The 27,940-nt window shown below is 33.0% G+C and overlaps 5 protein-coding genes across 5 annotated transcripts; 3 read left to right on the top strand and 2 right to left on the bottom strand.

Annotated features, from left to right (window-relative positions):
- Positions 1 to 9: 9 nt before the first annotated feature.
- LOC121224548 (vacuolar protein sorting-associated protein 51 homolog) lies at positions 10 to 2,578 on the bottom strand. The gene is made up of 7 exons (XM_041108004.1): positions 2,450 to 2,578; positions 2,120 to 2,259; positions 1,924 to 1,987; positions 1,826 to 1,879; positions 507 to 613; positions 221 to 297; positions 10 to 113 (listed from the first exon to the last, which is right to left on the bottom strand). The coding sequence occupies exons 1-7, from the start codon at positions 2,576 to 2,578 to the stop codon at positions 10 to 12; spliced, it is 675 nt and encodes a 224-aa protein (XP_040963938.1).
- Positions 2,579 to 4,799: 2,221 nt separating this feature from the next.
- LOC107943164 (histidine kinase CKI1) lies at positions 4,800 to 9,157 on the top strand. Its single transcript, XM_041108003.1, has 6 exons — positions 4,800 to 4,853; positions 5,417 to 5,656; positions 5,733 to 6,849; positions 6,928 to 7,502; positions 7,580 to 8,707; positions 8,806 to 9,157. Exons 1-6 carry the CDS (start codon positions 4,800 to 4,802, stop codon positions 9,007 to 9,009), a joined length of 3,318 nt encoding a protein of 1,105 aa, XP_040963937.1. The 3' UTR covers positions 9,010 to 9,157.
- A 2,823-nt stretch (positions 9,158 to 11,980) lies between these two features.
- Positions 11,981 to 16,217, top strand: LOC107943096 (histidine kinase CKI1-like). Its single transcript, XM_016876838.2, is given in 8 exon segments — positions 11,981 to 12,034; positions 12,560 to 12,799; positions 12,876 to 13,526; positions 13,606 to 13,981; positions 14,060 to 14,089; positions 14,092 to 14,633; positions 14,716 to 15,843; positions 15,949 to 16,217. Coding segments are annotated over 8 exon segments (3,225 nt in total). The 3' UTR covers positions 16,153 to 16,217.
- Positions 16,218 to 16,973: 756 nt separating this feature from the next.
- LOC107945993 (vacuolar protein sorting-associated protein 51 homolog) lies at positions 16,974 to 23,827 on the bottom strand. The gene is made up of 20 exons (XM_016880178.2): positions 23,450 to 23,827; positions 23,117 to 23,256; positions 22,822 to 22,876; positions 22,594 to 22,701; positions 22,214 to 22,312; positions 22,006 to 22,083; positions 21,839 to 21,916; positions 21,374 to 21,526; positions 21,103 to 21,203; positions 20,934 to 21,001; positions 20,412 to 20,485; positions 20,212 to 20,278; positions 19,586 to 19,701; positions 18,956 to 19,219; positions 18,729 to 18,845; positions 18,388 to 18,459; positions 18,255 to 18,305; positions 17,884 to 18,114; positions 17,624 to 17,800; positions 16,974 to 17,480 (listed from the first exon to the last, which is right to left on the bottom strand). The coding sequence occupies exons 1-20, from the start codon at positions 23,618 to 23,620 to the stop codon at positions 17,361 to 17,363; spliced, it is 2,340 nt and encodes a 779-aa protein (XP_016735667.1). The 5' UTR covers positions 23,621 to 23,827; the 3' UTR covers positions 16,974 to 17,360.
- Positions 23,828 to 25,420: 1,593 nt separating this feature from the next.
- On the top strand, positions 25,421 to 26,571 carry LOC107945994 (bZIP transcription factor 53). The gene has a single exon (XM_016880179.2). It carries the CDS (start codon positions 25,949 to 25,951, stop codon positions 26,372 to 26,374), a length of 426 nt encoding a protein of 141 aa, XP_016735668.1. The 5' UTR covers positions 25,421 to 25,948; the 3' UTR covers positions 26,375 to 26,571.
- The last annotated feature ends 1,369 nt before the right edge of the window (positions 26,572 to 27,940 follow it).

Here is a 27,940-nt window from a genome sequence, read left to right as displayed (position 1 = left end):
CATGGTAATTTAGTTTTTAAGCTCCATTTTGACAGAGCACAACCAGCTAGATAATTCAATCTGAAAGATTGCGGTACAAACTGAAAAATCCAACTGCTTCAAAAGCACTGCAGCTTCAAAACCAGCTCACCCCGAGAAGGTAATTTTCAGAAAAACATTAAAAATTTTCTTTTATCTGCAATAAATCACCTTACATGCATAAGGCAAAGACCAGATGTACCTGCAAGTTTTTTACTATTATAGCAATTGCTTCTTGGATGCTTGTTTACAGTCCTGAAATGACGAATCTCCATATGCCTGGTAAGAAAACAATGGTGTGTGTTAAATCTTTTGAACAGAAAATTTTGACATAAAAGCAAAATTATGTAGAAACAAAGTGTTAAAATTAAAAAAATAGAAGAAAACAAACAAGGTAAGCAACAATGACCTTAAAAATTGGCTTTAAATCTTAGGGCTGTTGTCACATTATTCACTAGCCACCACGTAGATTTAACAGTCTTGAATACCTGAACTTTAAGCAGAAGTTACGTGTCCGGTGCAACTTCTCTATGTGTTCTCTCTTCTCAAAAAGAGAAGTGTCGATCCCATCACTTTTAGATTGCGTTGACATTATCTACAATTATAAAAATGTAAAGAAGGAAAAATTTTCAGCTTTGAGTAATTCCCTTTTCCTCGTTTCTTAATACATTATTCAAAAAATTCAACTAGAACTGACATGAAGAATGTCGAAACCCTTTTTTTTAATCGATTTTTCATTTTGAAACAAATGAAAATGGGAGTTGTCAACGTGAGTAGACGAGGTCGTCACATTCGATAAAAGGTGACTCTGAGGAAGTTTTCAAAATTCGGAAAACCAAAAGGTTTTTGGTCATTTTTTGTTTTTTTTAATGGGTTTTTGGAATTTTGGCTTAAGATCTGGGTTGAGGGAAACTCAACGGCCAAAATAGGCCCTTTTTATGAAGTCCTGCCACCGGGGACAGCGGTCACCGTCGTCGACCACCGGTGGCCGCGATGGAGCAGCGACGGCTCTCATGGCCGGCGAAAGGACGATTTTTTTTTAAAATTTTTCGAAAATAGTCTATTATATTAGACTTCTATGTTATTTTATTATTGCTACAACGTACCCCGAACCATGTTTAAATATATTTATCCATTTTTATATTATGTCTGAATAAGTTAAATGCATATCACTTCAAATGTTACGTTCGTTTTCACACGATGTATAAAAAAGAAAAATTTTTAAATCGAAGCAATGTTCATTATTTTTGGAATTAGAAGAGTCGTGTTCCTAATTTACGGAATATGAGTTCTTTCTAAAACCGAAATAATCGAATATCTATTTAAAAAATTAAAAAAAACGAGATTTAAGTAACGAACAAATGGTGCTTATTTTTGTCTTCGAGGATTTAAGGCATTGTGTCCTAACTTACAGGACAGGATCATTTCTTCTCGATTAACTTGAAATAGGCTATTTTCGCGAAAAATAATTTAAAGTAATGTCTTAATACAAAAAGGGATCGTTTTTAAATTTTCTTCAAATTTTCAATTCTCGAGATTAAGACATCAAGTAATCTATTAGGTACCAATTTTGAGCGTCACGAGTATGCTAATTCTTCCTCGTACGTAACTGACTCTCGAATCTATTTACTGGATTTTGTAGACCAAAAAGTATCGTTTAAATAAATCTAACATTTTATTTAAAATGAGTTTTGAGGTGATCCAATCACATCTAAATATAAAGGATTAATGACGACTCCTAATTTCTTATTTCAAAATAAGAGGTCGATCTAAAAAAAAAGTTTCGACAAAGAATATTCCAACACACCTTGTCAAGCAGATGTTCCATATTTGTATCCATGCCTACAATATTACTTTCATCCTGTTAAAATCAAAATTCCAGTACAAGAAACAGTGCTTGTGAACAAACTTCAAAAGTCCAGATAACTTGATCGAACAAACAACAGTTGCTACCACATCAAAAATCTTGCTGAATCAAAAGGAAATAACAAAATATCTACGAACAGATATAATATTGACAAACCCTATAGTTTTTCCCAAATTAAGATTCTACTAGCAGTGGCGGATGTTAACATTGATTTTAAGATTTGAAACAAGTTACCGTTTAACTGCATCCGTGGTACTGATAAACTTGTTGTAATTCTCGTAAACCAGCACTTGCAAGTCGGTATCGATATTCTTAATTTCGGCTGCCATTTCAACATGCCTCTGACGAAGCGCTTCCAAATTCGACTTCCGTATCTGTACATGTCAATCCAATCCATGTTTGAAGGTATCAAACCCTCCGAATCAACTATAAATCCAACCAAAAACATGATTAATCTAATCTAATCGACGAATTCCATTCCGAACAATCGATTTCTATAAATCTAGCATTAGAATTCAGTAAAATTTCAATCCGTAATTCAGATCAAAACTATTTGGAACGTACCAGGAGATTCATGTACTGATCGGCATTGAAAGTAGTAGTTTTTATAGCGTCTAAGCTGCCGTGGTTTGAAGGAGAGTCGTTTGTCGAAGAAGGATCTGGAGAGTAGAAGCTCGACAGCAGATGTCTCATTCTCTTCGCCTTGTCGTCCAAAGGAATTCTCACTTGACTGAACTGAACTCCGACTCCGAATCTCACTTGACAGCAGCCGCCATTTCTCACCTTAAATGCTCCGAGTTCTCATAAAATATAATTAAAACTGCTCTCTTTTAGAGTTTTTTTTTTTGTAAGAATTTGGACAAATGCCTCGATTGGTGATTTCATAATCAAGAACATGCTTCAACGGGTGATTTATAAATTTTATATAAAATTAATAAATTAAATATAAATGTTTCTTATGTATTATTTTTTATTTTTTTAAATTGTCCAGAATAGTCATGAAATAGACATTGATTGGGTTGTCTTGATATTACATGGCATATGGATAGGAAAATGGAAATGTAGGTTGAAAAGACCACATTTCGATTAAAGTCCAATTGATGTTATACATGATTAAATCGAGAGTAAATATATTATGGAGGTATTTATATTAAGAGTCGGATTGTATTTTTTCTTTTTCTTTTTTTAAAAAAAATTGACAAATCAATCCATATATGTTATATTAAAGAACAAGCTGATTTTTTTTTTAAATTTCATCTAATTCTATTTTTAAAAACTGAAATGGCTAACGGAATAACCAAATAATTAAATGTGACATACTACGTGTATCTTATGCTGATGTATATGAAATTAAAAAAAAAAATTACTCTTTAATCTAACTTATAGGAACTACTTTACTTAATTTTTTAATTAATTTAACTCATAATATAAAAGACTCAACGGTACTTATACCTTAAATTCCATATATTTTTTGTGTATATATATAGTAAAAGCATTTAACAAATCCTCCTTCATTTATTAGAATCTCATATGAGATATAATGTAATAATTACCATATCTTTTCTCATTTATATAAAATCTCACAAGATTACATAAACAAAACAACCTAAAAAAATTTCAAAATCTTAATAATGTAACAAAAATTCATTTTATAATTTTTGACATCATATAATTTAAAATATTCAATTTAACGTGATGTACATGTTAGTATAACTATGGTTATAAATCTTATTTTTATAAAACAAACACGTGCCAATCCTATCATATCGCGGGTTCATATAAATTCTTTAATAAAAACACGTGCGATAATTTAATATTAAAATTCCTCGATCTCCGGAAAATAAAACTATGATAAATAAAACATAATTAAGAAATAGAAAATCCAGTTTAATTTTTATTACCATGTGCTGGTATTACAAAACAAAAGGCTGAATTTTGCATGAAGCCAACGTGCATGCCTTTCCATGCCCCATTAATTTCCTTATATTTTTTTATCCTCTATTTAAACATTGTCAATTTTTATCATCATTACTCCGAAAAAGAAAAAACAATATTCTTAATTTTATTAAGCAAAATATAATCTCATCACATCCTTTGACAGTCCTCTACTCAGTCATCTCTCAGGTTCTATTTATCTTCTAAATTCTCCTTCTTTTTATTTTTTCTAATCATTCATACATACGTACGTACGCTAAATTCTTATACATTAGCTAGTTTTATTTTGTTTAAGAAATAATGATGTAATCTACTACAAGTTTGAGATTCTTTTTGGATAATTAAGATTTTTATTATTTGAGTTATGCCCAAAAGTGTTTTTTTTCTATATATTTTTTTCAAACAAGAAAGAAAAGGTCTAATTCCGAAAAGATTATTACAATTATATATTAAAGTTAATAATAATAATAAATATCATCTTATTTTTCTTAATTAAGAGATTCATATTTTTTTAATTGGAAATTAAAATTTAAAGTCAATGAATCTCTTAATTAAAGAAATTAAGAAAAAAAAAAGAACAGATGAGATTGCATTTTATTCAATAAAATTATACCGATTGGAAAAGAAATTTTAAAAAAGAGTGAGAGAAATAATGGATTTTCTTAGATTTGTAAAAAAAAAATGGAAATTTTTGTAAGGTGAAAAATTACAATAACTAACTATTAGATTTTAAAAAAAAAAAACCCTCTTTTCCAAATAAATTATCTTTAAGAAAAACCAAAGAAAATTCCTATTTATTTTCTCTTGAATGTTCTTCAAAGATGGTCATATATATATATATATAAAATAAAATAAAATTTTAATTCAATAATTAAAGTGTTGTTATTTTTCATCAAAATTACCAACATGATATATATACACACATATATAATGAAAAGGTGAATGTTAAAGTTGATTTTTTTATAATGCAGAAAATCTAATGAATCTCAACATATCTATAGCGTCACGCCCCGTCATAATCCTCATCTTTTTGGTAATTTATACTTCTTCTTCAATTTTCTCTCTTTTCTATTTTTCTTATTTTTGTGTTATATGTATAGTAATTGCTTTATAAATTCATGAATGGCTATATATAATTATGAAAAGTAAATTTTAATTTATAAATAATGATTTTTTTTCTAAATAGATAAATACCTTTTGGACTATTGAAACTTGTCTTTGTTTAGAAAAAAATAAAAATCCTTCCAAATTTGCTTAGAATTAGATTTGCGCTATAATCGAGAATTTTTTGATCGTTTTATTTGAGATTTCAAAAAGTTCGTTACTTATGTATATTTATAGAAAAATATTTCAACTATCAAATAAGATATTAACTCATTTATTAAAAATAAAAAACTATTTCATTAATATCTTGGTATAATGGGAACTAATTCATTTGAATCCTCTTATATGCCTGATTATAATTCGACTTAATTACTTTTACGTATTACGAAATGTTTTATATTGATCCTTAGATTTTGATATAGCATTTTAGAGTAATATATATATATATATGAGATGTAAAAAAAAATTTAATGAACAAAGTTATTAATGCAGGCATTGTTGGTGTTGATATCACCAAGCATAATGATCACATGGTGGTATAAAACAACTAGACAAATTGAACAAAATGTGGATTTCAATACCCATAGCTTGGATTCTGGATTTCAATCACAAATTCACATCATTGCAAATTCAATACCTCCATTAAATTCATCTGCTGCAAGTTTAGCAAAGCTTTTAAGTTCTTCCTTCAACCAAACTGATGAAATCTCATTCGATGAGATTGAAACTAAGGTATGCATTAAACCATATACATACATACATGTATACAATGATACATAGAATTAAGAATGTTACTTATTGTTTGCAGGTGGCACCTACATTGTTCCTTGCATTTACTACAATTCCATACCTGTCTCAAATTTCATATGTTGGATTAGAGGGTCTGTTTTTTTCTTACAACATTGATGGAAATCAAACTCTATTAACATATGCTAACTCGTCGTTTTCGAGCCGAAAGAAGCATGTTTGGTACAAGCAACCAGTGGATAATCAAACAGGAAAGCTATATGGAGAACCTGTTATATCCCATTCATTCAATGTTGTGAATACAAGTTGGTTTCAAGTAGCATTAAATCATTCATGGGGGTATTCTTCATTAGAAAATGGGTGGAACAATGGTGGGGAACCTTTGTTTCTCACTAGTGTTAGCTTGCTTGGAAAAGGTGTTATTGCCATGGGAGTACCAGTTAAAAATTTAACCGACAGACTTGGTGGTATTAATCTTTATGGTGGAAGCTTAAGCTTGATTACAATGGATGGAAAATTGTTGCTAAATGGAATCGCAAACACCAAATTCATCTATGTTAATGGTACTATTTTCTTACAGTTTATGTGGCCAAATGGTGTTAAAAATTTCCCATGCAGCAATGATACCTCAGAAACCTATATGATGGACATTGATGGAAAAGAGTATAATGTTCGCTGTTCAACAGTCAAAATCTCGGGAGTACAATCCGTATGTTATTCGAATTCTTCATTTTTCTCGGTGTTTGCAGTGTTCACGTCTAGTTTTATTAACGAGTTTCGGTTTTTGGGTTTTGGTCTTCAGGTATATGCATTGGCTTTACCACATGAAGGAATAGCAAGCTTTGTTTATAGCAAAATCAATTATTCTCACATTGCTCTTGTGGTAACAATGGTGTTATTAGTCATCCCTCTTGTTTTCTTCATATCATCAATGACCACCAATGCTCAAAGGGAGATTTACCTACATGATAAGCTCATTAAACAAATGGAAGCAACCCGAAAAGCTGAGAGAAAAAGCATGAACAAAAGCCTTGCTTTAGTTGGTGCCAGCCATGATATCCGAGCAGCCTTAGCCGGTATTACCGGTTACATCGATTTATGCCTGGCAAATGCAGCCCCTGGGTCCGATTTCGAGACATATTTGAAGCAAATGAGTCTTTGTGCACAGGATTTATTAGGTAAATTCATTTCACTTGCCTATTGGTACCAAAATTTCAGGGGGGTCTAATCTAAATAGTTGTATATATAAATTGCAGGGCTATTGAATTCTATACTTGATACAAGCAAAATTGAAGCTGGAATGATGAATTTGGAAGAACAAGAGTTCAATTTGGCTGATTTGATTGAACATGTGGTTGATTTATATCATCCTGTGGGTATGATTAAGGGTGTTGATGTTGTTTTAGACCCTTGTGATGGATCCATTATTAAGCTCTCACAAGTGAAAGGTGACAGAGGGAAACTCAAGCAAATATTGAGCAATATATTGAGCAATGCTGTTAAATTTACTGTTGAAGGGCATGTATGTGTTCGAGCTTGGGTCAGAAAGCATGATTTCAAACCCGAAAAACTTGCTTCTACTCGGAAAGGTTTAGGCAAGTACGTGTTCCGTTTGTTTTCTGACAAAAACGAAGGCAATGGTGATGTCAAAGCGGAAAGTGCAGTTAGACAGAATCGTGATTCGGTGGAGATTGTGTTCGAGGTCGATGATACAGGTAAAGGTATTCCAAAAGAGAAACAAAAATCAGTGTTTGAAAACTATGTGCAGGTTAAAGAAACAGCAGCTGGACAAGTAGGTACTGGTTTAGGCCTTGGAATTGTTCAATCTTTGGTAAGTTACAACTATTACCTACATACATACATTTCCATGTATGGATGAATTAACTAATTCAGAACTTACTTTATTAGGTACATTTAATGGGCGGAGAGATTGGAATTGTTAATAAAGAGTTTGGTGAAAAGGGAACTTGCTTTAGATTCACCGTTTTCCTCAGAGCTTGTGAGACTCAAAGTGATGCCATGTATGGTGGCACAAACTCGAGCTTTTCCATTCGAAATTCTAGTCCCAAACTCGGAATTCGTACTCCTAGTCCCAAGTTAGACGGATCACAAGTCGTTCTCTTCATGCAAAACATCGAAAGGCGAAGAGTTTCACAAAAATTCTTGGAGAGTTTTGGTATAAGTGTATTAGTTGTAGATCAATGTCACCAGTTTCCATCTGCTATGAAAAAGATACAACCCAAGCTAAATTCTTTACACCATTCTTCAAGGAGATCAGATATGAGTTGTAGAAGTGATATCTCAAGTTCGAGTTCTAAAGATATGCCTTTAAGTGCCATGGAAGGAGCTGAACATAAATTGCCTTTCAACCGACGCAAAGATACACCGAGCTTCATACTACTTGTGATTGATGTCAATGCAGAGTCATTTTCCGAGCTCTGGAGGATTGTAGCTGAATTCCGAAGAGGCCTTCATAGTACATGTTGTAAGGTGATATGGTTAGATAAACCGACTTCACCTTGCATCAATCCAAAAAGACTCGATCCCGATGATGAAATTCTGTTACAACCTTTCCATGGGTCACGTTTGCATCGAGTGATAAAACTTCTTCCGGAATTCAGAAACTTGTCACAAGGTATTTCATCTAGTTCAGAAAGTTCAAAGCATCCATATAACAAGACAAGGTTGAGAAGCAGTCAACGTAATGACGAGATACAAGAATATGTCAGTTCGAGCGATGAACGGTATAGTAAACAAGGACCATCATCACCTACACTAGTGCACACGCGTCGTAGGTTGAAATCAAAAAGAAAGAACGAGGACAGTGCCGAGTTGAGTAACGGCGAAATGCCCTTGTTTGGGAAAAGAATATTGATTGCTGAGGACAACAAAATGTTAAGCATTCTTGCTATAACTACTGCTACACAGCTTGGTGCCGATGTTGAGCATTGTGAAAATGGAAATGAAGCTTTAGAACGAGTGTGCAATGGTCTCAAAGCTCAGAGAAACTATGATTATGTATTGATGGATTGTGAGGTAATGTATATAAATGATTTCTCACTACTTCGTGAATTTTTAATGTATGGTGGATTTAATGAGTTTTGATCTTTGTTTCTCTGTGTGTGTTCTGAAAGATGTCGCCGATAAATGGATATGAAGCAACGCGACGAATTAGAATTGAGGAGGAACGATATGGTGTTCGTATTCCGATCATTGCGTTGACCGCTCATACGTCAGGGACGGAGGCGTTGGAAGCTGGAATGGATGCTCATTTGAATAAACCTTTGGTGGCAAATGAATTGATGAAAGTCATCGAAAGTCTCCAGACAAAAAAATGATGGCTGATTTATCTCATGTTATATTTTTCTATGTTAGGTTTTGTACAACATGTGTTGATACATTGTGGGCAAGAAATCTAGTGGGTAGTAGATCTCGAAGTACAAAGTTAGAACTATGTTTGAGTCATTTATTTAAATAAATAGCATATGAGGGATGCAAAGTTTGAGTCATTTTTGCTTGCATAAAACAAGTGTTGCTTCAGCTTCTAATGAGTTTACCAGTAAGACAACCAGGCTGCCCTGGAGCACAGCTTTTTTGCTGGCTTCCAAAGCAACCTGCAAGGGGAGCTCCTCTGCTGCCTCTTTTGAACTATATTGTTATCTTCTGAGTGATTGAAACTCCAAAAGTGTAAAAATATTTTTAAGAGCAGCAATTGCGGACAGAAACCTGATATGTCCCGTAGAAGGTAACTAAACGTGCTGACAACATACTGTTTAAGAGCGACTTGGGCAGCCTGAGACCACATAAGAGTATCATTATACGGAGCATTGTCCTCAATATGAAAGTAAACTATATTTTCTTATGAACACAAAGAAGCCTCGGTTCTAGTTGAGACACATGCTCAACAAGCAGTGACATCAAGAGCAATCTCTTGTCTCCATCAAGTACAAAATGCTAAAGACATCTCCAAATGTCGAGATAATAAATTATTTGACTAACAGACACTTGTAAAATGTGCATTTGTAAACAATGATATAATTGTTAATTAATTACGTTTAATATCCAGATAGCCAATGCGTAATCATGAACAAGAACAGGTCAGGAAAAGCAAATGCACCCTACTTACGAAGAACACCCAGGAGACTGGCACAAGAAACCTTGATATCCAATGGTAAAGCTTTGCCTATCTAGCTAAGTTCTTATACATTAACTAGTTTTATTTTGTTTAAGAAATAATGATGTAATCTTGTTTCAAAAAAAAAAAAGAAATAATGATGTAACCTACTAAAAGCTTGAGTTTTTTTTTTTTTTTTGGTAATCTTGATATGCCCAAAAATATTTTTTTTTTACCTTTTCTTTTTCTTTCATTAACATTAATTTTTATATTTTTTTCAAAAAAAATAAGAAAAGGTTTAATTCCGAAAAGATTATTATAATACTAATATATATTGAAGTTAATGATAAATAAATCTCATCTTATTTTTTCCTTAATTAAAAGATTCACTTAATTCGTGTGTATATATATAGCAGTATTACACTATCCTTTCGTGTAGTTTCTTGGGAGATATCTTGATTTTTTTTTTACAAAAAAAAAAAAAAGTCCGGGACGAAAAAAAATTTACGATATGAAAAGGAGCGAGTGGAGAGAACATCAAAAGCCATAAGGTATGCTAATAACTTCATTGGCTACTAGATCTACTCGTGATGTTGTGTTAATTATTTGGATACATTGTTTATGTTTTGTAGTATTTTCAAGAGTTATTACTTTGTCAAGATTTTGATCTTATCAATCATTTTAGAGATAAATGGATGCGTTATATTTGTTCATACGATTAAAGGGTTATGAATGTGACTTTCATGCAATTTGAACGAGTTATTTAGATAGATTCATTCATTAGATAAAAAAAATATGAAATTGTAAAGTATTTTGTGAAAGACGAATATAATGATAAATACTTTTGTAAAAGGAAGAGTTAGACGCGGAATTTATATTAAATTGGCTAATTGCTTTTTACTCCAATTTAACTTCATGTACAATGTGGATATATATGAAAACAAAACCATGTGACTATAGCTCTATGGGATTTCATTTGGTTCTTAGTGGCATCACATTATACGTTTTGTCGAATTTACCTTTTTCGTCATTTCACGTTTTTCCAAAATTCAATTTCATCCAATTCATCACTTAAAATATATTGTATAACCTACCCTCTAAACGGGTGTTAGATTGGGTCGGGGGCTCAAAATTACACATACATAGTACATACCTTAGTCCCCTCTCATATTTTTGTTGTGCGCCCAATTATAAATATAGATTTAAAGATATATGGTAATTATTAAAAGTTAAAATGGGTGAATCTCTTAATTAAGGAAAAAAATAAGATGAGATTATATTTTATTTAATTTGCATGCAAACAAAAGGCAATAAAAACAATTTAAACAAGAGCTTGGTAATAAAAATGAACATGGAAAGTTTTGAAGAAAATTCTTATATCTTTTCTTAATGCTGAATTTTATTCAAAAACGATCCATATACCATTTTTTTTTATAATGAAGTTCAGTTTATTTATAGCGTCTCGCCTTATCATACTCATTTTATGCTAATTTGTAGCTCTTCTTCAATTTTCTCTCTTTAATTTTTTTGTGTTAATTGCTTTATAAGTTCATGAATGGCTATATAACACTTTTTTTTTTCTAAATTGATTAGTGGCTTTTGGATTATTGAAAGTTATGTTTGTCTAGGAAAAATTTAAATACCGGCAAAGTTGTTAAAATTTTATTTTTGGGATAATTAAGATTTTTATTTATTTGAGTTGTGCCCAAAAATATATATTTATCCTTTTTTATTTTATTAAAATTAATTTTTATATTTTTTTCAAACAAGAAAGGAAAGGTTTAATTCCGAAAAGACTAGTACGATACCATTATATATTGAAGTTAATGATAAATAAATCTTTTTCCTTTCACTATTAAAAGTTAAAATCAGTAAATCTCTTAATTCAGGAAAAAAATAAAAAAAAAAAGATTGCATTTCATTCAATAAAATAATATCGATTTAATAGAAAAAAAAACAAAAAGATAGTGAGAGAGATAATGGATTTTCTTAGATTTGTAAAAAGAAAAAAAAAAGACTTTGTAAGGTAAAAGATTAAAGTAATTAACCATTATAATTTTTTTTAAAACTCTCTTTTCCATATAAAATTATCTTAAAAGAAGAAAAAATGAAAAAGTAAATTTTTTTATCTTTTCTCAATGTTGAGTTAGATATATACGAAAAGCTGAATGGTAATTTGAAATGCAGAAAATCTAATGAAGCTCAACATATTTATAGCGTCACGCCCTGTTACAGTCTTCATTTTTCTGGTAATTTGTAGCTCTTCTTTTCTTTTTTTTTTTTGGTTAGTAATTGCTTTATAAGTTTAAGAATATAAAAAGTAAATGTTATTTTATATGTAATGAATGTTTTTCTTTCTAAATTGATACATAGCTTTTGGACTATTGAAACTTATCTTTGTTTTGAAAAAAATTAAATGCTAGCAAATTTGTTAAAATTTATTTTAAAATTTTGCTTCAAGAATTCGATTGGCGCTACTATCAAGTATTTTTCGACCGTTTTATTTGAGAATTCAAAAAGTTTGTTAATTAAGTATATTTATAAAAAAAATGTTTCAACTACCGAATAAAAGTTTAATACATTTATTGAAAAAATTTATTTCATTGATTTCTTGGTATAATGGGAACTAATTCATTTCAATCCTCTCCTATGCCTGGTTTTTACATATCGTAAAAAGTTCAACATTGATCCTTAGATTTAAATAGTAAAATATATATATATATATATATATGAGACGATAGAAAATTTTCTAATGAATAAAGCTACCAATGTAGGCATTGCTGGTGTTGGTACCACCAAGTATAGTGATCACATGGTGGTACAAAACAACAAGACAAATTGAACAAAATGTGGATTTCAATACCCATACCTTGTATTCTGGATTTCAATCACAAATTCACATCATTGCAAATTCAATACCTCCATTAAATTCATCTGCTGCAAGTTTAGCAAAGCTTTTAAGTTCTTCCTTCAACCAAACTGATGAAATCTCATTCGATGAGATTGAAACTAAGGTATGCATTAAACCATATATATACATACATGTATACATTGATACATAGGATTAAGAATGTTACTTACTCTTTGCAGGTGGCACCTTCATTGTTCCTTGCAGTTACTACAATCCCATACCTGTCCCAAATTTCATATGTTGGATTAGAGGGTCTGTTTTTTTCTTACTACATTGATGGAAATCAAACTCTATCAACATATGCTAACTCGTCGTTTTCGAGCCGAAAGAAGCATGTTTGGTACAAGCAACCAGTGGATAATCAAACAGGGAAGCTATATGGAGAACCTGTTACATCCCATTCATTCAATGTTGTGAATACAAGTTGGTTTCAAGTAGCATTAAATCATTCATGGGGGTATTCTTCATTAGAAAATGGGTGGAACAATGGTGGGGAACCTTTGTTTCTCACTAGTGTTAGCTTGCTTGGAAAAGGTGTTATTGCCATGGGTGTACCAGTTAAAAGATTAACTGATAGACTTGGTGGTATTATTAATCTTTATGGTGGAAGCTTAAGCTTGGTTACAATGGATGGAAAATTGTTACTAAATGGAATCCCAAACACCAAATTCATCTATGCTAATGGTACCATTTTCTTACAGTTTATGTGGCCAAATGGTTTTAAAAATTTCCCATGCAGCAATGATACCCCAGAAACCTATAAGTTGGACATTGATGGAAAAGAGTATAATGTTCGTTGTTCAACAGTTGAAATCTCGGGAGTACAATCCGTATGTTATCCGAATTATTCCTTTTTCTTGGTGTTTGCAGTGTTCGCGGCTAGTTCTATTAACGAGTTTTGGTTTTCAGGTATATGCATTGGCTTTATCACATGAAGGAATAGCAAGCTTTGTTTATAGCAAAATCAGTTATTCTCACATTGCTCTTGTGGTAACAATGGTGTTATTAGTCATCCCTCTTGTTTTCTTCGTATCATCAATGATCACCAATGCTCAAAGGGAGATCTGCTTACATGATAAGCTCATTAAACAAATGGAAGCAACTCAACAAGCTGAGAGAAAAAGCATGAACAAAAGCCTTGCTTTAGTTGGTGCCAGTCATGATATCCGAGCAGCATTAGCCGGTATTACTGGTTTCATCGATTTATGCCTGGCAAATGCAGCCCCTGGGTCCGATTTCGAGACATATTTGAAGCAAATGAGTCTTTGTGCACAGGATTTATTAGGTAAATTCATTTCACTTGCCTATTGGTACCAAAATTTCAGGGGGGTCTAAACTAAATAGTTGTATATATAAATTGCAGGGCTATTGAATTCTATACTTGATACAAGCAAATTGAAGCTGGAATGATGAATTTGGAAGAACAAGAGTTCAATTTGGCTGATTTGATTGAACATGTGGTTGATTTATATCATCCTGTGGGTATGATTAAGGGTGTTGATGTTGTTTTAGACCCTTGTGATGGATCCATTATTAAGCTCTCACAAGTGAAAGGTGACAGAGGGAAACTCGTACAAATATTAAGCAATATACTCAGCAATGCTGTTAAATATACTGTTGAAGGGCATGTATGTGTTCGAGCTTGGGTCGGAAAGCCTGATTTCGAAACCAAAATACTTGCTTCCACTCGGAAAGGTTTAGGCAAGTACATGTCCAGTTTGTTTTCCGGCAAAAACGATGGCAACAGTGACATCAAAGCAGTAAGTGCAGTTAGACAGAATCGTGATTCGGTGGAGATTGTGTTCGAGGTCGATGATACAGGTAAAGGTATTCCGAAAGAGAAACAAAAATCAGTGTTTGAAAACTATGTGCAGGTTAAAGAAACAGCAGCTGGACAAGTAGGTACTGGTTTAGGCCTTGGAATTGTTCAATCTTTGGTAAGTTGCAGCTATTACTTACATACTTTATTAACAGGGTACTGATTTAATGAATTAACTAATTCAAAACTTACTTTATTAGGTACGTTTAATGGGTGGAGAGATTGGAATTGTTGATAAAGAGTTTGGTGAAAAGGGGACTTGCTTTAGATTCAATGTTTTCCTCACAGCGTTTGAGATTCAAGGTGATGCCATGTATGGTGGCACAAACTCGAGCTTTGCCATTCGAAATTGTAGTCCCAAACTCGGGATTTGTACTCCTAGTCCCAAGTTGGACGGATCACAAGTCGTTCTCTTCATGCAAAACATCGAAAGGCGAAGAGTTTCACAAAAATTCTTGGAGAGTCTTGGTATAAGTGTACTAGTCGTAGATCATTGTCACCATTTTCCATCTGCATTGAAAAAGATACAATCCAAGCTAAATTCTTTACTCAATTCTTCAAGGAGATCAGATATGAGTTGTAGAAGTGATATCTCAAGTTCGAGTTCTAAAGAAATGCCTTTAAGTGCCATGGAAGGAACTGAACATAAATTACCTTTCAACCGACGCAAAGATACACCGAGCTTCATACTACTTGTGATTGATGTCAATGCAGAGTCATTTTCCGAGCTCTGGAGGGTTGTAGCTGAATTCCGAAGAGGCCTTCATAGTACATGTTGTAAGGTGATATGGTTAGATAAACCAACTTCACCTTGCATCGATCCGAAAAGACTCAATCCCGATGATGAAATTCTGTTACAACCTTTCCATGGCTCACGTTTGCACCGAGTGATAAAACTTCTTTCGGAATTTGGAAACTTGTCACAAGGTCTTTCATCTAGTTCTGAAAGTTCAAAGCATCCATATGGCAAGACAAGGTTGAGACACACTCAATGTAATGACGAGATACAAGGATACGTCAGCTCGAGCAATGAACGGTATAGTAAGCAAGGATCGTCCTCACCTACACTAGAGCGTACTCGTGGTAGGTTGAAATCGAAAAGAAAGAACAAGGACGGTGCCGAGTCGAGTAACGGTGAGAAGCCCTTGATTGGGAAAAGAATATTGATTGCTGAGGATAACAAAATGTTAAGCATTCTTGCTATAACTACTGCCACACAGCTCGGTGCCGATGTTGAGCATTGTGAAAATGGAAATGAAGCTTTTGAATTAGTTTGCGATGGTCTCAAAGCTCAGAGAAACTATGATTATATATTGATGGATTGTGAGGTAATGTATATTTATGATTTCTTACTATTGCATTAACTTTTGATGTATGGTGGATTTAATGAGTTTTGATCTTTTTCTTTTTTTTTTTTGTGCATGTTCTGATAGATGTTGCCGATGAATGGATATGAAGCAACGCGACGGATTAGAATTGAGGAGGAACGATACGGTGTTCGTATTCCGATCATTGCGTTGACTGCTCATACATCTGGGACGGAGGCGATGGAAGCCGGTATGGATGCTCACTTGAATAAACCTTTAAAGACAAATGAATTGATTGAAGTCATTGAAAGTATTGAGACAAAAGAATAATGGTTGATTTATCTCATGTTGTAATTTCATGTCAGTTTTTGTACAACATATACCGATACATTTTGGGCAAGATATCTAGTGGGTAGTATATTTAGGAAATACTAAATTATAACCATGTTTCAAAATGAATACAAATTAATCTTTCTATTAATAATTCATCATTAAATGATGATGTAGAAAGTATTTTATGAAAAAAGTTAGATAAATGGGTAAATGAAAAAATATTTTTTTTAATCTTAATTTTAAAAAAGTCAAATCATCACTTATAACATTAAATGGAGAGAATATTTAAGAGAATCAATTTGTAATTTATTCTATCATATATTGAATAAATTATCAAGTTTTTTAATAAAATGAACAAACCATCCTCTACTCTGCAACCAAAGGCAAAGGGTGGTATAATTTGATAAGATGTGATGGAATTATGTCACCCTTCTACAATTTGATCTCGATCAAGGTTTTTAAAATAAAACTGATGATTGAATTGATCAGATCATCGTCTTTTGATTTAATTAGTCCAACCAGTTCGATCAAAAAAATTATTAAAAAATATAAAAAAGAATCTTTTAAAAATAGAGAGAACTAGTTAAAGCCTAGTTAATTGAGTCAACCGATTCAAACCCTCTTTCCAAATTAATATCCCAATCAGTTCCTAATCCAACCTATCAATCTGGTTTGTTCTGAAAATAATGGGGATTAATCCCTAATAAGATATTATTTACCAATAATATGCAGTTCAATTTTTCCTGCAAAAAAAAAACTTCGAATGGATGCAAACCAGTAGCCTCCTGCAATCGAGAAAAGGAAATAGGAAAGTGAGGGAAGCAAGAACATGCACGGGGACGTAATCATTTTAATGTATGTGAGATATCCATGACCACAAGGTACTTTTCAAGGATAGTAAATGGAATTTTTTTTTTTTTTTTGGACAAAGAAGGGCTATGAAGAGTTCGTTGTACACGAGCTAAGACTCATTCCAAAATGGTTTTTTCTAAGTCATACAAATCAGAAACCCTAAGGTTGAATTAGATCATCTGATTATAAACGCCGACTCGGTGTATGCCAAGATGTAAGCGGTAGCAACTTGAACATGAATCACGTCAAGATCGGATACGAAATTTTCCTTTCCACCATTGAATCACATCAAAAGATTACAATCCAAGCAACAATAAAGCAGGGCCATTCGTACCACTTTTAGTTTTCAACTTCTAGGGTGTAACTGGATTCTGTTCCTTCCATTTTGCTAACTTAGCTTGTATAAGTCTGTCCAAAATTGGAGGCTCGAGAGGAATCGGGTCAAGACAACGCTCTGATGCTGCAACAACCACCTACCAAACAGAAATAATACCGATATTTTTCATTTTTGTTACCAGTCATACAAACAATAAGTACAAAGAAAAAAGAGCAATATGCATGGTAGTTATAGGATATGGAAAGATCCAAGTTCGTAACCAGGGAATGTTTCTACTACCTCGTCAAGTAAGAAATCAATCGCCGCTTCGTCTTCAACAGTTTCCTTCAAAGGAGTCCTTAAGAATTGAATATCCAGTTGAATTTGCTGGAAACCACTTCGATTAAAGGTCTGGAGTCTGGCAAATTCTTGCAAGCTTTTGAGGCAAAGTTTTACTATAGTTGTTACAACGGACTCCTACAAGAAGGAAATTCGGCTCATTTTGCTTCAATAGAAGCACTGGATATTGTTCCACTAGCTCGAGTATTCATAGACCATACCTGTGTATATTCAACTTTTGTAAAAATTTCAACTTTTTGTTTGAACAATTTTGCTAGATGTGTTTCTAAAAGCTGGCTCCTGGCTCTCTGTGTATTTGACCTAGTCATTTTATCATCTCGTAATTGGTTACTCCGGGATGAGGCAGTGCTTCCATTGCTGTCAGAGCGCCGGTGCTTACGCGAGAGCCCTTGAGGTAAAATCTGCCTCACCTCACTTCCTATTTCCTTCAACTAGAGCAGAGCAGAGCAAAGAAAATTGAGGTTAAGCAGAATTGTTGCATAGCCAAAATATTTAGGCATATTGAACTATGAGGAAAATAAAATAAAATCGATATCCTCATTCAATCAGAAATGTTTGAGGAAACGCTAACCTCTTGAAGAAACAAATCAACGAACATATGAACTTCTCTAGGCTCCTTGTGCTGCAAATATTAAAAATAAGTTGTTGGAAAGTTGAATGGACTATCTTAATTATAGGAATTTCTTTCAATACAGCATACTAACCTTGACCCAGTTTGGTGTTGTAAACCGCTTTCTTAGCAGAGTAGATACCTTCTGAGTTCTCATTTTTGTATACTGCAGAATGGAACAAAATGAATTTGTAATTAACAATGAGATAACTGGCATTGCTTGAAAAAGGAAAAGGATATCTCAAATTATTAATCCAACACGAAAAATTAAAAACCATCAAAATTAAATTATGAGCTCCCTTGAGCACAATGGCATGGGACCAAATCATCGACATTCCATGAGGTTTCCAAACCGATGAACTGAATCGGGAGAGAACACATCCCACAGTTGCAATATAAGTACTAAAAATTTCAAAAGAAGGAAGGTGTTCCTACATGAAGCAAAAGCTTTTCACCAGCTGACCGAAATATTCGACATATCTCCCCAGGAACAAAAGCAGGTCCATTTTCATAGCCTCGACCACCACCACCAGAAAAGGAAGCAGCTATTTCCTAAACAATAATACATGAAAATATGACTGAAGCCCACAGAAGCAGGGACAGTAACAGAATTATTCCATCAGCTGGTAAGATAAAATTATTAGGTGAAGACAGAAAGTTACCTCGGTTATTCTTGGGACAGCAGTTTGTTCAATGAAAACGGAAAGTTGAGCCAACACCAGGACAAGACCAGCAAGAACTTTTTCGCCGTGTGCTCCAGTTAAATCTTGATCTTGACTGGATGAACTCTTTCTTCCCGAAAGTAAGAGAAAACGATCATCAAGAGCCCTGAAGAAGTCCTGAAATCCTTCTTGAACCCAATCAATTATGAAATCTCTCAATTCAACTAGCAGCCCTAAGTCATCATCAAGAAGTTTGCGGAAATCCTGCAGTAAGCAAATAGATTAAAAGTGAAGTTCAAGGAATACACTGCACTTAAATTATAAACTATTATGCAAAGAATAATGAAAACATAAAAGGTACAAGCTCAAAAAAGAATTAAATAACAAAAAAAGGCAATATATATATAGCCCACAAATGCAAAGCAGCCTCCAAGCTTAGGCCATTTTTCAATCTAGAAAGTATTTCAAGCATTTACAAGGTCATTTATATGCATCCAAGAAAGAAATATGCAGAGAAGCAACATAAAAAATGGACTAGAATTATTTATATAAATAGCATATGAGGGATGCAAAGTTTGATCATTTTTGCTTGCATAAAACAAGTGTTGCTTCAGCTTCTAATGAGTTTACCAGTAAGACATCCATGCTGCCCTGGAGCACAGCTTTTTTGCTGGCTTCCAAAGCAACCTGCAAGGGGAGCTCCTCTGCTGCCTCTTTTGAACTAACATTTACTCTCAGAAGGGCATCTGCAAATTATACATAATGAACTGAGACTTCTAAGGTGATTTTCATTAGATGGACCTACATCAATCAAAACGAATCAACTGTACTCAAATTTTCAGTATTTTAAAAGTTCATGTAGGATCTAGAAATATGTATGCTTTAACATTTAGTGCAACTCTGATTTTTTATAAATAACTCCTTATTGAACATGCATTTGAAAGTAATAATGAGGCAGCTATGGATATCAATTCTAGAATAGCAATAGTTGAGCGGCAGGTCATAGACATGACTTTTGCTTTAAGCTACCTTTAGGTTAATTATATTTTTAGTTAGAATTCAAGTGAACTGGGATCTTTAAAAATTGAGAAATGATTAATGAGATTTCTTTGGACCTCTATCAGGAAACAGGAAAAAGCAATAAAATGCCCCAGAGACCATCATTAGTAAATTTCAACTATATTGTTATCTTCTGAGTGATTTGAAACTCCAAAAGTATAAAAATATTTTCAAGAGCAGCAAGTGCAGAAAGAAACCTGATATGTCCCGTAGAAGGTAACTAAACGTGCTGGCAACATACTGTTTAAGAGCAACTTGGGCAGCCTGAGACCACATAAGAGTATCATTATATGGAGCATTGTCCTCAATATGAAAATAAACTATATTTACTCTGATTAGAGGAAGAGATGAAATATAGATTAAAAATACAATGGGTCAAATGAGATTCAAGAAAGACCGTCAGAGAGAAACCGGGTAGAACAGCCTCACTTAACACTTCATCCATTAGAAGCACATCTGTCCAAATAATCCCTGCAAAGGATTAGACAATCAATAAGAAAAAGGTTAAATAAGTTTATGTTTCAAAATACAAAGAAAAGAAATACAAGAAATGAAAGCATTGTTTATATAGTTCCAACAAAACTCAGAAACAAACAAATTCAAACTCACACCATCATTGATAAAACAATAATGTTACCAAGGATCAATTTTCTTATGAACACAAAGAAGCCTCAGTTCTAGTTGAGACACATGCTCAAAAAGCAGTAACATCAAGAGCACTCTATTGTCTCCATCAAGTACAAAATGCTATTGACATTTCCAAATGTCAAGATAATAAATTATTTGTCTAGCAGACACTTGTAAAATGTGCATTTGTAAACAATGATAAAATTGTTAATTAATCATGTTTAATATTCGGATAGCCATTGAGTAATCATGAACAAGAATAGGTCAGGAAAAGCAAATGCACCCTACTTACGAAGAACACCCAGGAGACTGCCAGAAGAAATCCGTCCCTTGACATACTGCTGAGTAGTTTCAAAGTGCCTAGAGAAAAGGAACCATGTGAGTAAAATGTTTTCATGCTTTGTATTCTGAGAAACAATAGAGTTGCAACTTGTCATGGGAAATCTAACGAAGCTGCTTACTTGACAACCAAGTCTTGAGCAAGTTTAGTTAGCTGCCCCTCTGAGTCAGGAAATATGACTCGATAAGCACGGATAGCCTCCGCAAACCCAAGGACAGAACCCTGATTTGAGATAATTGAAAACAAGAGATTCTTCATTAGTCCATCTAGATGGCAGTTTCCCTCCCTCCCCACACCCCAAGCCTCCTTTTCATTTGAGGGGATGCTGGGAAGGCCTATCCAACAAGCCATATATAAAGAAATTAACAAAATGCTAGTTTATGCTCATTTACCTCATGAGCTGCAATAGGAATTGAGTCTGACACTTCTCCCTGTTTAGGATCATTAGACTCCACAGAAACATTCTCAATTTCATCTGGTTTAAGCTCAAGGTCTCCAAGAGATTGCTCTAACTTTTCAAGCAGTTTTGCCTGTAAGCTATCCACCTGCCCAAATACACATAAGCTAGGTCATGCATAAGAATATACTTAAACAGATATATGAAGTGATATCAAAATCCTGTTTAGAAAGTAGCATTACTGAAAGTCAAAGATATTAGCTGCACGTTTTAAAGACTTTCAGTAATCAGAAGTTCAATTTTTTAAACAAAACATGAGAGAGAAAGAATGAAGTAATTTACATCCCTTTGCTAGTGCATTTCATGGAGTAAAGCCATACATGGTAATTTAGTTTTTAAGCTCCATTTTGACGGAGCACAACCAACTAGATAATTCAATCTGAAAGTTTGCAGTACAAACCGGAAAATCCAACTGCTTCAAAAGCACTGCAGCTTCAGCTCTAGCTTGAATGGATTCAGAATCTGAAAACAGCTTTCCCTGAGAAGGTAATTTTCAGAAAAGCATTAAAAAATTTCTTTTATCTGCAATAAATCACCATACATGCATAAGGCAAAGACCAGACATACCTGCAAGTTTTTAACCATTATAGCAATCGCTTCTTCAGATGCTTGTTTACAGTCCTGAAATGACGAATCTCCATAAGCCTGGTAAGAAAACAATGGTGTGTGTTAAATCTTTTGAACAGAAAATTTTGACATAAAAGCAAAATTATGCAGAAAACGAAGTGTTAAAATTAAAAAATAGAAGAAAACGAACAAGATAAGAAACAATGACCTTAAAAATTGGCATTGCTCCAGTGTAGAACTTGACAGCATCAGCATATGCTTCTGACTTGATGCACTTTTCAAGTCTAACGGGCAGATCATAAATGAACTGTTCTCCAAATGAGACAATGTTTGAGTAACTAGCAATTGCATGTATAAAGAGGAAGTAATTTTTTAATTTATCCTAAAGTGAAAATTTTTCTTTAATAACTTCTAATGCTAAGCTCTAAAACCTAAAACCATTATTTTGTCATGGGCATTATGATCTACTTCAATAAAACATTGCATTACTCACAATTGCTACATCCAGTTAACATGTTTTCAGTTCGACCTTAGGGCTGCTGTTACATTATTCACTAGCCTCCATGTAGATTTAGCAGTCTTTAATACCTGAACTTTACGCAGAAGATTACGTGTCCGGTGCAACTTCTCTATATGTTCTCTCTTTTCAAAAAGAGAAGTGTTGACCCCATCACTTTTAGATTGCACTGACATTATCTGCAATTATAAAAATGTAAAGGAAAACAATTCAGCTTTGAGTAATTCACTTTTCCTCCTTTGTTAATACATTATTCAAAAAATTCAACTAGAACTAACATGAAGAATATTCCAACACACCTTGTCAAGCAGATGATCCATATTTGTTTCCATGCCTACAATATTACTTTTCATCCTGTTAAAATCAAAATTCCAGTACAAGAAACAGTGGTTGTGAACGAACTTCAGAAGTCCAGATAACTTGATCGAACAAACAACAGTTGCTACCACATCAAAAATCTTGCAGAATCAAAAGGAAATAACAAAATCTCTACGGACAGATATAATGTTGACAAGCCGTATAGTTTTTCCCAAATTACGATTCTACTAGTAGTGGCGGATGTTAACATTGATTTTAAGAATTGAAACAAGTTACCGTTTAATTGCATCCGTGGCACTGATGAACTTGTTGTAATTCTCGTAAACCAGCATTTGCAAGTCGGTATCGATATTCTTAATTTCAGCTGCCATTTCAACATGCCTCTGAAGAAGCGCTTCCAAATTCGACTTCCGTTTCTATACATTTCAATCCAATCCATGTTTTAAGGTATCAAACCCTCCAAATCAACTATAAATCCAACCAAAAACATGAATAATCTAATCCAAACGACGAATTCCATTCCGAACAATTGATTTCTATAAAAAATCTAGCACTAGAATTCAGTAAGATTTCAATCCGTAATTCAGATCAAAACTATTTGGAACGTACCAGGAGGTTCATGTACTGATCGGCATCGAAAGAAGTGGTGTCGATAGCGTCTAAGCTGCCGTGGTTTGAAGAAGCGTCGTTTGTCGAAGAAGGATCTGGAGAGTAGAAGCTCGACAGCAGATCTCTCATTCTCTTCGCCTTGTCGTCCAAAGGAACATCTTCCGTCCCCATTTTCTGCTCTTTCTACTAATGATTTGTTCACCGCGAATCACAATGAGGGAGATTTTGGTTTTAGATCGGGAAACGAGTGAAATTTTTCACAGGCAATGAAAATGAACGACTTGGCGTTGAACAAACCAGCTTGGCTGCACGGTTATTTTGGTGCACCGTCTTTCCTTAGATGCGACGCAATTCGAAGGCAGTTAATTTGTCGAAAAGGACCCAAAAAGTCCCAAATTACAAAAACACCTATTCATTGTGTAAAAGTTTTATTTGTTTAGCGCCAATATGCAATTTATTTGTTTGCATTCGCAAATAGAAATAAATAGGTCGAATTCTGATATTAGTCCTCATAAATTTTATATTTAGGTCCTTATATTTTAATTTAAAGGCTGAATTTTGCATGAAACCAACGTACATGGCTTTTCACATCCTTGACATTGGTTTTCTTTTTTTTTTTGCCTTGTTTTTTTTATCCTTATCAATTTTTATCATTCCCTTCAGTCCATTTATTTTGGTTAAACTATCAAAATAGTCACTTTTATTTACCTCAGATTACATTTTAGTCACTTATGTTTGAAATGCTATGTTTTAGTCACTAAGCCGTTAATTCCCTTCAAAAATTTAGGTTAAATTCTACAATTGATTCCCATATTTTTTTTATTTTAAGCAATTTAATTTTTTTTCTTTTATATTCTTTTAACTTTTCTTTTTTTTCTTTATTTTCCATTCTCTTTTGCTTCAACCTTTGTTTTTCTCCCTTCTCTATCTCTTTTAACATAATTTTTCATGTTTTCTATTTGTTAAAACTTGTCTCTATACTTTTAATTTTTTGAACAATATTAGTTTTTTATTTTTTTGAACAATATTAGTTTTTTCTTTTTATTTCTTTGTTTTCCTTTTCTTCTTCCCCTTTCGTTTTAACAAATGAAAAATATAAAAAAACTACATTAAAAGATATGGAGAAGGGAGGAAAATAGAGAGAGAAGCATAAGAGAATGAAAAAAAAAGGAAATTTAAAAGAATATAAAAGAAAAAAATTTAAATTGCTCAAAATAAAAAAATATGAGGACCAATTGTATAATTTAACCTAAAATTTTTGTTTGAAATGATGATTTAACGTGCCATGTCAGCGTACTGTTACACCGTTAATAACAGTTAAGAAGTGAGTGAACTAAAATGTTACAACAGGTTAACATAAATAACTAAAACATAACATTTCAAACATAAGTGACTAAAATATTTAAGTTTATAATAATATTATAATCTTTCACTATTTTTTAAATTAAAGGGTTTTTTTTTAATTTTAGTTTTAAATTTTAAAAGTTAGGTTTTATTTTTTATTTTAAATATTTGATGGGTTATTTAATAGTTATATTAATAATTTTAATAATAAATATAACATTTATAATTGAGAGATGTGATTTAAATAAAGATGCACTTAATTCTAATTTATTACCATATATTACAAATTGTATTTGTGGGTATTGGGAGATTTGAAATTTGAAATCCAACTTTACCCTATTAATTACATATTTGTTTTTATTATCTTCAATGTTTATTTTGAATTAAGAATAATAATATGTAATTAATCAATAATCAATATAATTTTCGAGTAATCATTGTCAAAAAGGTCAAAAACATTAAACAACTCCAAAGACGGAGTTGGAATCGTAGTTGTACCCACACTTCGCACGCCAGCGGTGACAACCAGAACTTTCCATTTTCCAATAAAATAACCAAGTAAAATACCTTAAATACCCCTCCACCTCCATTATTATTATTATTTTTGCCACTAACCTAATCTAACAACTACCCCTCTTTTGCCTATAAAACAACCCTTTCTTCTTCATTTTAAAACCTTCCTCAGCTTCGCCTTTAATTGCTCTCTGTTTCTTGTTAGTTAATCAGCCAAGTATTCTTTCAAAATCTCCTCTCTCTCTCTCTCTCTCTCTCTCTCTCTCTCTCTCTCTCTCTCTCTCTCTCTCTCTCTCTCTCTCTCTCTCTCTTTAATTTGGGGATTTGGTTTTAGGGTTTCGTCTTTGTTAATGTCCGATCTGTGAATTGGGGTAAGTGTCGGTGTAAAAAAAAAGCCGTTCTAATGATCTTGGGTGTTCAATGAGTTTCGCTATCCCTATGCATCGGATCCATATTCTTCACTCGTTCTCGGTCGTTTTCCTTTACTGGTTCTATGTTTTCTCAAGGACTACCTCTTTGTTCATCAATGTGATCGTTTAAAGCTAAGTTGTAGTTACTAGTTTAGTTTCTGTGATTATTGAAGGAAATTAAAATCTCTAAATTTTCATTTAATTTGTTAAAAAAATTTCCCTCCCCCCTGAGATGGCTACTGTGCAAAAACCGGCGTGTTCCTCCGATTCCGACCCAAGATACGCCAACATCGACGAGAAGAAAAGGAAGAGGATGCTGTCGAACCGTGAATCAGCGAGGCGATCGCGTATGAAGAAACAAAAGCTACTCGAAGATTTAGTTAACGAAGTGAGTGCATTGCAGAAAAATAACACCCAGATCTGTGAAAAGATCAAGTTCACAACCCAACGCTTCGTCAAAATGGAAGCTTCCAACAGTGTCTTAAGAGCTCAAGTAATTGAATTGACCGAGAGCTTGCAGTCCTTGAACTCGATGCTGCATATGGTGGAAGACATAAGCGGGTACGACGTCGATATCCCGGAGATCCCCGATCCTCTGATGAAGCCATGGCAACTTCCTTGTGCGACGCAGCCGATATGCTCGACTTTTGATGGATAAAAATTAAAAAAAAAACAAAAAAAAAAACCCTTCTTCCTTTATGCACAGCCAATTTGTATGTTGCGTTTTAGCCTTTGGCGAAATATTTAAAGTAGCTTTTATCATTTATGTTTGCAGAAACCTTCTGGTATTTGCCCTTTCGTGTGTCTGTACTTTGGGATTTTCTATAGATATATGGAAATATGTTAATTTACAAATGCAATGCTTCCGCACATCATCAAATTTCTTGAGGGTTGATTTGATTATATCATTGCTAATCTGATTCAAACCAAACATGTGGTTGTATTTACGTGTTTATTTTGAATTTGGTTCTGTACATAGAAAATTTCAAGACGGCATTGGTGTTTGCATGTGTGTTTCTCCATGCTCTTTAATAGGCTGTATGATTGTTCTTTAATGTCAATGAACTTAACTATTTCACAATTCATGGCTATTAATTTTTTTAACTTTGAATCCAAGTTTTAATGCCAAAATGCTTCTTGGTTCGATGTTGACATTCTTACTTCGATTATTGTTTGTTGTTGGAGTATACCTTTCTTAAGAGTGATGGGTGGGTTACATGTCCTTTGCATGCAATAACTAGAGATGGCATATTTACTTTACTTGAATTAAAAAAATAAAATAAAGCTACATCTTATTTCGATTTTGATCCGATCAATTGAAAAATTAGATTTCACTTACCGAATTAAAAAAATTTATCCGCTTATTAGGTTTGAGTTTTTTCCTTTCTTTTGCTATCTGCAATAATATTTGATGTTACCAACGATTTTCACGTGCTAAGTATATTTTTTATCCGATTAATTAAAAATTTAATTTTACTGACCTAAAAGCAAAAATTAATTTACTTACCCTAAATTCAACTAAAAAAAATAAAGTTATATCCGATTTTGATACGAACAATTAAAAAACTAGATTCAACTAGCCTCAAAATTCGATTTAACAATATCTATCCGCCTATTAGGTTTGAGAGGTTTTTTTTTTTTCCATTTGTAAAAATATCTAATGCTACCAACGCTTTAACTTGCTAGGCATATTTTTATATGATCAAATAAAAAACTAAAATCCCTCGCCTAAAAGTAAATATTAATTTACTTGCCTAAATCCAACAAAAAAAATATTATATTTGATTTTGACATGCTAAATTATCCAATCAATTAAAAAAACCTAGATCTCACTCATTTAAAAGTAAACATTAATTTACCTACTTCGAATCCAATTGAAAAAAACAAAGTTATATCTGATTTTGATCCGACCAATTGAGAAATTAAATTCAACTCGTCTCAAAATTCGAAACCTCCTATTAGGCTTGAGTTTTTTCTCTTTTTTACTATCCATAATAATATTTAATGCTACCAACGATTTTAACATGCTAAGTATATATTTGATTTGATCAATTAAAAAGTCAAATTTCATGGGCCTAAAAGTAAACATTAGTTTACTTACCCCAAATTCAACTAAAAGAAACAAGGCTATATCTGATTTTGATCCGACAATTGAAAAATTAGATTCAACTCGCCTTAAAATCCGATTTAACAAAATCTAACCGCCCATTAGGTTAGGTTTGAG

This window comes from Gossypium hirsutum, chromosome D12 (assembly GCF_007990345.1).
Source record: "Gossypium hirsutum isolate 1008001.06 chromosome D12, Gossypium_hirsutum_v2.1, whole genome shotgun sequence".
In the NCBI taxonomy this organism is placed as follows: Eukaryota; Viridiplantae; Streptophyta; class Magnoliopsida; order Malvales; family Malvaceae; genus Gossypium; species Gossypium hirsutum.
This window is presented reverse-complemented; position numbering and strand designations above follow the sequence as displayed.